At 40.2% G+C, this 10,040-nt stretch overlaps 1 protein-coding gene across 1 annotated transcript in view; it reads right to left on the bottom strand.

The window, feature by feature from the left end:
• The window catches only part of LOC115131242 (protein FAM83H-like), a 21,523-nt gene extending 16,069 nt beyond the window's left edge, over positions 1 to 5,454 (bottom strand). The window contains exons 1-3 of the mRNA XM_065020230.1: positions 5,099 to 5,454; positions 2,863 to 2,991; positions 205 to 402 (exon numbers count right to left, since the gene is read on the bottom strand). Coding sequence (XP_064876302.1) covers positions 205 to 402; positions 2,863 to 2,991; positions 5,099 to 5,221 — 450 coding nt within the window. The 5' untranslated portion in view covers positions 5,222 to 5,454. The remainder of the gene's footprint in view (positions 1 to 204; positions 403 to 2,862; positions 2,992 to 5,098) is intronic.
• Positions 5,455 to 10,040: the final 4,586 nt, after the last annotated feature.

The following is a 10,040-nucleotide window of genomic DNA, read 5'->3' as shown; positions in this document are numbered from 1 at the left end:
GTGTGTGTGTGTGCGCGTGAGTGTGTGTGTGTGCGTGTGAGTGTGTGTGTGTGTGTGTGAGTGTCTGTGTGTGAGTGTGTGTGTGTCTGTGTGTGTGTGTGTGTGTCTGTGTGTGAGTGTGTGTGTGTGAGTGTGTGTGTCTGTGTGTTTGTGTGTGTGTGTGTGTGTGTGTGTGTGTGTGAGTGTGTACAGCCCATCTCTTACATGTTGTGCGTTCTTGATGAGCCTCCTGGCCTGCTCCTTGATGCTGGGCATGTTGGGGTCGCTGGGGTTGACCAGAGTCGTGACCTCTGTGGGGCCGATGAAGCTGTGTGCCTGGAGGGGCCAGCCCAGGTCCAACCCCGGGGCCGCCGTGTCAGAGTGCAATGGCCAGTAGGTGTCAGACGAGCCATCTGCGTCTGCCTGGGGAAAACATGAGCGGGCTGTTAGTGAACTACAGTGCCTTGCGAAAGTATTCGGCCCCCTTGAACTTTGCGACCTTTTGCCACATTTCAGGCTTCAAACATAAAGATATAAAACTGTATTTTTTTTGTGAAGAATCAACAACAAGTGGGACACAATCATGAAGTGGAACGACATTTATTGGATATTTCAAACTTTTTTAACAAATCAAAAACTGAAAAATTGGGCGTGCAAAATTATTCAGCCCCCTTAAGTTAATACTTTGTAGCGCCACCTTTTGCTGCGATTACAGCTGTAAGTCGCTTGGGGTATGTCTCTATCAGTTTTGCACATCGAGAGACTGACATTTTTTCCCATTCCTCCTTGCAAAACAGCTCGAGCTCAGTGAGGTTGGATGGAGAGCATTTGTGAACAGCAGTTTTCAGTTCTTTCCACAGATTCTCGATTGGATTCAGGTCTGGACTTTGACTTGGCCATTCTAACACCTGGATATGTTTATTTTTGAACCATTCCATTGTAGATTTTGCTTTATGTTTTGGATCATTGTCTTGTTGGAAGACAAATCTCCGTCCCAGTCTCAGGTCTTTTGCAGACTCCATCAGGTTTTCTTCAAGAATGGTCCTGTATTTGGCTCCATCCATCTTCCCATCAATTTTAACCATCTTCCCTGTCCCTGCTGAAGAAAAGCAGGCCCAAACCATGATGCTACCACCACCATGTTTGACAGTGGGGATGGTGTGTTCAGGGTGATGAGATGTGTTGCTTTTACGCCAAACATAACGTTTTGCATTGTTGCCAAAAAGTTCCATTTTGGTTTCATCTGACCAGAGCACCTTCTTCCACATGTTTGGTGTGTCTTCCAGGTGGCTTGTGGCAAACTTTAAACGACACTTTTTATGGATATCTTTAAGAAATGGCTTTCTTCTTGCCACTCTTCCATAAAGGCCAGATTTGTGCAATATACAACTGATTGTTGTCCTATGGACAGAGTCTCCCACCTCAGCTGTAGATCTCTGCAGTTCATCCAGAGTGATCATGGGCCTCTTGGCTGCATCTCTGATCAGTCTTCTCCTTGTATGAGCTGAAAGTTTAGAGGGACGGCCAGGTCTTGGTAGATTTGCAGTGGTCTGATACTCCTTCCATTTCAATATTATCGCTTGCACAGTGCTCCTTGGGATGTTTAAAGCTTGGGAAATCTTTTTGGATCCAAATCCGGCTTTAAACTTCTTCACAACAGTATCTCGGACCTGCCTGGTGTGTTCCTTGTTCTTCAATGATGCTCTCTGCGCTTTTATCGGACCTCTGAGACTATCACAGTGCAGGTGCATTTATACGGAGACTTGATTACACACAGGTGGATTGTATTTATCATCATTAGTCATTTAGGTCAACATTGGATCATTCAGAGATCCTCACTGAACTTCTGGAGAGAGTTTGCTGCACTGAAAGTAAAGGGGCTGAATAATTTTGCACGCCCAATTTTTCAGTTTTTGATTTGTTAAAAAAGTTTGAAATATCCAATAAATGTCGTTCCACTTCATGATTGTGTCCCACTTGTTGTTTATTCTTCACAAAAAAAATACAGTTTTATATCTTTATGTTTGAAGCCTGAAATGTGGCAAAAGGTCGCAAAGTTCAAGGGGGCCGAATACTTTCACAAGGCACTGTATATTTACACTATGACAACAGGAAAATATGGATATATTATGTAAAGCTAGATTAAGTAACACAGCATTCTGCACATGGAAACTGTACACTGTAACCCTACCTTGACACTTAAAAGCATTGAGTGGTTAGCATCATATATGTATATGTGTATATATATATACGATATTATACAATGCCTCCACCTCTATTTTAGTGACATAAATTAATGAATAATTCATTGTCAGACTCCGTCAGGAATGAGGTGAGACTCCATTATACTAGGACATCTTCATGTAGCTCAGGCTTTCAGAAGACCTTCTCTTCTCATTTCAATAACAGTATTAGTCTTTCAGAAGACCTTCTCATTTCATTAACAGTATTAGTCTTTAAGAAGACCTTCTCTTCTCATTTCATTAACAGTATTAGTCTTTCAGAAGATCTTCTCATTTCATTAACAGTATTAGTCTTTAAGAAGACCTTCTCTTCTCATTTCATTAACAGTATTAGTCTTTAAGAAGACCTTCTCTTCTCATTTCAATAACAGTATTAGTCTTTAAGAAGACCTTCTCTTCTCATTTCATTAACAGTATTAGTCTTTCAGAAGACCTTCTCATTTCATTAACAGTATTAGTCTTTAAGAAGACCTTCTCTTCTCATTTCATTAACAGTATTAGTCTTTCAGAAGACCTTCTCATTTCATTAACAGTATTAGTCTTTCAGAAGACCTTCTCTTCTCATTTCATTAACAGTATTAGTCTTTCAGAAGACCTTCTCTTGTCATTTCAATAACAGTATAATCATAATAAGCAGTACCTCATGATAAGACAGCTCTGGTACGTTGGAGGCCTGGCTGGGTGTCTGGACGGTGGTCTTGATGTGTTCCATCTCCGGTTGACAAAGGAAGTCCACCACGTCTGCTGTCTGAAGGAACTCATAGTAACCCTGGAGAGAACACACACTGAGTTATTACACACACACTGGGTTATTACACACACTGAGTTATTACACACACACTGGGTTATTACACACACTGAGTTATTACACACACACCGGGTTATTACACACACACTGAGTTATTACTCTCCACACACACACACTGGGTTATTACACACACACACTGAGTTATTACACACACTGGGTTATTATTACACACACTGAGTTATTACACACACACACTGAGTTATTATTACACACACTGAGTTATTACACACACACTGAGTTATTATTACACACACTGAGTTATTATTACACACACTGAGTTATTATCACACACACTGAGTTATTATTACACACACTGAGTTATTAAACACACACTGAGTTATTATTACACACACTGAGTTATTACACACACACTGAGTTATTACACACACACTGAGTTATTACACACACACTGGGTTATTATTACACACACTGAGTTATTACACACACACTGAGTTATTACACACACACACTGGGTTATTATTACACACACTGAGTTATTACACACACACAGAGTTATTACACACACACTGAGTTATTACACACACACTGAGTTATTACACACACACACTGAGTTATTATTACACACACTGAGTTATTACACACACACACAGAGTTATTACACACACACTGAGTTATTACACACACACACTGAGTTATTACACACACACAGAGTTATTACACACACACTGAGTTATTACACACACACACTGAGTTATTACACACACTGAGTTATTATTACACACACTGAGTTATTATTACACACACTGAGTTATTACACACACTGAGTTATTATCACACACACTGAGTTATTATCACACACTGAGTTATTATTACACACACTGAGTTATTATTACACACACTGAGTTATTATTACACACACTGAGTTATTATCACACACACTGAGTTATTATTACACACACTGAGTTATTATTACACACACTGGGTTATTACACACACTGAGTTATTACACACACTGAGTTATTACACACACTGGGTTATTACACACACTGGGTTATTACACACACTGAGTTATTACACACACTGAGTTATTACACACACTGGGTTATTACACACACTGGGTTATTACACACACTGAGTTATTATTACACACACTGAGTTATTACACACACTGGGTTATTATTACACACACTGAGTTATTACACACACACACTGAGTTATTATTACACACACTGAGTTATTACACACACACTGAGTTATTACACACACACTGAGTTATTATTACACACACTGAGTTATTATTACACACACTGAGTTATTACACACACACTGAGTTATTAAACACACACTGAGTTATTATTACACACACTGAGTTATTATTACACACACTGAGTTATTACACACACTGAGTTATTATTACACACACTGAGTTATTATTACACACACTGAGTTATTACACACACTGAGTTATTACACACACACTGAGTTATTAAACACACACTGAGTTATTACACACACTGAGTTATTATTACACACACTGAGTTATTACACACACTGAGTTATTACACACACTGAGTTATTACACACACTGAGTTATTACGCACACACAGAGTTATTATTACACACACTGAGTTATTATCACACACACTGAGTTATTACACACACACTGAGTTATTATTACACACACTGAGTTATTATTACACACACTGAGTTATTACACACACTGAGTTATTACACAAACACTGAGTTATTAAACACACACTGAGTTATTACACACACTGAGTTATTACACAAACACTGAGTTATTAAACACACACTGAGTTATTACACACACTGAGTTATTATTACACACAGTGAGTTATTACACACACTGAGTTATTATTACACACACTGAGTTATTATTACACACACTGAGTTATTATTACACACACACTGAGTTATCACACACACACACACACTGAGTTATCGCACACACATTGAGCTATCACACACACACACAAAGAGTCATTACACACACAAACACTGATTTATCAGACACTCAATTTGAGTTATCACACGCAGACACACACACACACACACACTCAGTTCCACACAAACACTCCTACTATACCTGTAGGTCTGTCTCCACCAGAGCATCAATGGCGAGACGGTATTCTTCTCTGTAGTGGGGGGGCAGGAAGTTAGGGTCCAGGGGGTTGTCCCCGAAGTCCGAACTCTGGGATCTGTGGGCCATGATGGGGTCGGGTAAAGGGGCTAATGTAAAGGGGCTAGGGTAAGGGGCTAGGGTAAAGGGGTTAGAGGCTAGGGTACAGGGGTTAGGGTACAGGGGTTAGGGGCTAGGGTACAGGGGTTAGAGGCTAGGGTAAAGGGGTTAGAGGCTAGGGTAAAGGGGTTAGGGGCTAGGGTACAGGAGTTAGGGTATAGGGGCTAGGGTACAGGAGTTAGGGTATAGGGGCTAGGGTATAGGGGCTACAGGAGTTAGGGTATAGGGGCTAGGGTAAAGGGGTTAAGGTAAAGGGAAAAACCTGTGGGAGAAATATAGATGCAATATTGTTAGTTTATTTAGTAAGGTTCCTCTATTAATACAAGAATCTCCTCAGCAAAGATGTTGGAACAGAGCAAACACACCCTGCTGCCTCGTGTATAGAAACACTCTATCAACAGTCACAACACATACAACGCATTCAGAAATGATTCAGACCCCCCCGACTTTTCCCACATTTTGTTACATTACAGCCTTATTCTAAAATTGATTAAAATAAAAAAAATGTCCTCATCAATTTACACACAATAACCCACAATGACAAAACTAAAACAGGTTTTTAGACATTTTTGCAAATGTATGATTTAAAAAAAATAAAAAATTACCTTATTTATGTAAGTATTCAGACTCTTTGCTATGAGACTTGAAATGGAGCTCAGGTACATCCTGTTTCCATTGACCATCCTTGAGATGTTTCTACAACTTAATTTGAGTCCACCTGTAGTAAATTCAATTGATTGGACATGATTTGGAAAGGCACACACCTGTCTATATAAGGTGCCACAGTTGACAGTGCATGTCAGAACAAAAACCAAGCCATGATGTCGAAGGAATTGTCCGTAGAACTCCGAGACACAATAGTGTTGAGGCACAGATCTGGAGAAGGTCACCAAGAACACAGTGGCCTCCATCATTCTTAAATGGAAGAAGTTTGGAACCACCAAGATTCTTCCTAGATCTGGCCGCCCGGCCAAACTGAGCAATCAGGGGAGAAGGGCCTTGGTCAGGGAGGTGACCAAGAACCTGATGGTTACTCTGACAGAGCTCCAGAGTTCCTCTGTGGAGATGGGAGAACCTTCCAGAAGGACAACCATCTCTGCAGCACTCCACCAATCAGGCCTTTGTGGTAGAGTGGCCAGACGGAAGCCACTCCTCAGTAAAAGGCACATGACAGCTCGCTTGGAGTTTTCAGAAAACCTGACAGAGCTTGAGAGGATCTGCAGAGAATAATGGGAGAAACTCCCTAAATACAGGTGTGGCAAGATTATAGTGTCATAACCAAGAAGACTCGAGGCTGTAATCGCTGCCAAAGGTGCTTCAACAAAGTACTGAGTAAAGGGTCTGAATACTGACGTAAATGTGAGATTTACGATTTTTTGTTTTTATAAATTTTCTAAAATTTCTAAAAACCTGTTTTTGCTTTGTCATTGTGGGGTATTTATTGTGTGTAGATTGATGAGGGGGGAAAATTATTTAATCAATTTTAGAATAACGCTGTATTGTAACAAAATGTGGAAAAGGTTAAGGGATCTGAATACTTGTATACTGCCCTGAGAGAGGGTGAGAAAGACAGAAGCAAGCTAGTCCTGGTGTTCTGTCCACAAACACAAACAGACCCCACACACACAGAGCCCCAGGACAGCAACACAATTTAGACCCAACCAAATCATGAGAAAACAAAAAGATAATTACTTCACACATTGGAAAAATAATTACAAAAGACCTGAGCAAACTAGAATGCTATTTGGCCCTAAACAGAGAGTACACAGTGGCAGAATACCTGACACATGTGACTGACCCAAACGTAAGGAAATCTTTGACTATGTATAGACTCAGTGAGCATAGCCTTGCTATTGAGAAAGGCCGCCGAAGGCAGACATGGCTCTCAAGAGAAGACAGGCTATGTGCACACTGCCCACAAAATGAGGTGGAAACTGAGTTGCACTTCCTAACCTCCTGCCAAATGTATGACCATATTAGAGACACATATTTCCCTTAGATTACACAGACCAACAAAGAATTAGAAAACAAACCCAATTTTGATAAACTCCCATAACTATTGGGTGAAATCCCACAGTGTGACATAACAGCAGCATGATTTGTGACCTGTTGCCACAAGAAAAGGGCAACCAGTGAAGAACAAACACCATTGTAAAGACAACCCATATTTATGTTTATTTATTTTCCATTTTGTACTCTAACTATTTGCACATAATGAGAGAGAGCGAGAGAGAGAGAGAGAGAGAGAGAGAGAGAGGTGTAGACAGGATCATCCATAATAGTGCTGAGTAAACATGTTTTACAGTTGCGTCAGACTGCAAGGTACTATAAGTAATATAATTATAGGTAATATCATTCCAGGTAATATAATTATAGGTAATATCATTCCAGGTAATATCATTATAGGTAATATCATTCCAGTCTGGATTCCTATCCTATAGCATCTACAGTTGAAGTTGAAAGTTTACCTGCACTTAAGTTGGAGTCATTAAAACCCCGTTTTTCAACAACTCCACAAATGTCTTGTTAATAAACTTTTCATGTCAGTTAGGACTTCTACTTTGTGCATGACACAAGCCTTTTTTCCAACAATTGTTTACAGACAGATTATTTCACTTATAATGCACTGTATCACAATTCCAGTGGGTCAGAAGTTTACATACATTAAGTTGACTGTGCCATTAAACAGCTAGGAAAATTTCAGAAAATTATGTCATGGCTTTAGAAGCTTCTGATAGGCTAATTGACATCATTTGAGTCAATTGGAGGTGTACCTGTGGATGTATTTCAAGGCCTACCTTCAAACTCAGTGCCTCTGCTTGACATCATGGGAAAATCAAAATAAATCAACCAAGACCTCAGAAAAAAAATGGTAGACTTCCACAAGTCTGGTTCGTCCTTGGGAGCAATTTCCAAACGCCTGAAGGTACCACGTTCATCTGTACAAACAATAGTACGCAAGTATAAACACCATGGGACCACGCAGCCGTCATACCGCTCAGGAAGGAGACGCGTTCTGTCTCCTAGAGATGAGGAGCGAAAAGTGCAAATCAATCCCAGAACAACAGCAAAGGACCTTGAGAAATGGGTACAAAAGTATCTATATCCACAGTAAAACGAGTCCTATATTGACATAACCTGAAAGGCCGCTCAGCAAGGAAGAAGCCACTGCTTCAATACCGCCATAAAAAAGCCAGACTATGGTTTGCAACTGCACATGGGGACAAAGATCTTACTTTTTGGATAAATGTCCTCTGGTCTGATGAAACAAAAATAGAACTGTTTTGGCCATAATGACCATCGTTATGTTTGGAGGAAAAAGGGAGAGGCTTGCAAGCCAAAGAACACCATCCCAACCGTGAAGCACGGGAGTGGCAGCATCATGTTGTGGGGGTGCTTTGCTGCAGGAGGGACTAGTGCACTTCACAAAATAGATGGCATCATGAGGATGGAAAAGTATGTGGATATATGGAAGCAACATCTCAAGACATCAGTCAGGAAGTTAAAGCTTGGTCGCAAATGGGTATTCTAAATGGACAATGACTCCAAGCATACTTCCAAAGTTGTGGCAAAATGGCTTAAGGACAACAAAATCAAGGTACTGGAGTGGCCATCACAAAGCCCTGACCTCAATCCCATAGACAATTTGTGGGCAGAACTGAGCAAGGAGGCCTACAAACCTGACTCAGTTACGCCAGATCTGTCAGGAGGAATGGGACAAATTCACCCAACTTATTGTGGGAAGCTTGTGGAAGGCTCCCCGAAACATTTGACCCAAGTTAAACAATTTAAAGGCAATGCTACCAAATGCTAATTGAGTGTATGTAAACTTCTGACCCACTGGGAATGTGATGAAAGAAATAAAAGATGAAATAAATCATTCTCTCTACTATTATTCTGACATTTCACATTCTTAAAATAAAGCGGTGAATATAACTGACCTAAAACAGGGAATTTTTACTAGGATTAAATGTCAGGAATTGTGAAAAACAGTTCATTATTTGGCTACGGTGTATGTAAACTTCCGACTTCAACTGTATATTCACGAATAACAATTATACATCACGCTATTGAGTTATATGTAAAAACCTGTCTGAGACTAACACATGCTGTTACATACACAGTGCTATTCATGTTTGGAGTGAAACTGATGACGTGCAGTGCTTGATTTGGGCCGGAACTGTCCGGAGCGCCATCCCGGCACTTCTAATTTTGGGAGAATTGCGTACTGGCTCCTCTATTAAAACAAAGTAGCCTATCGCCGGCCCAGTTTGACACGCATAAACGGTTGATCAAAGCGGAATAAGGGCTGGATCTGCGTTGAATAGCAATTGAGAGTGGGCATTCATTTCCTGATTCTGTTTTGTTCAAGTTTATTTACCGCTAGTCTGTGAATCTGTGCGTGATCCTAAACTGTTCGAGATTGCGAAGATTGAAAATGCACCAGTTTTAATGAGTTCCAAATTGTCAAATTAGGGTTTGTAAAGTCATGAAAATGAGTTTTAATACGTTTTGGTAATATAATTCATGAAGGCACACTTTTAAATATTATAAATCACTTAAAAATATACATATCAGCCATACGTGTTATTGCGCGTCTGTGTGCTGCGTGTGTGATGTTCCCAGATGAGAGAGCAGCAACTTCAGCAGCAGGTTTGACATAATGACAGATAACATGACTAACTAGATGGCCAATTCAAAACATAACTTGCAGCAGTTATCTCGCTACTTAACTATAGCGAACTAAGCATTAATATCGTTGTCGCGTTGTTTCCACCGGCACTGAAGA

Source organism: Oncorhynchus nerka, linkage group LG7 (assembly GCF_034236695.1).
Source record: "Oncorhynchus nerka isolate Pitt River linkage group LG7, Oner_Uvic_2.0, whole genome shotgun sequence".
Lineage (NCBI taxonomy): Eukaryota > Metazoa > Chordata > Actinopteri > Salmoniformes > Salmonidae > Oncorhynchus > Oncorhynchus nerka.
This window is presented reverse-complemented; position numbering and strand designations above follow the sequence as displayed.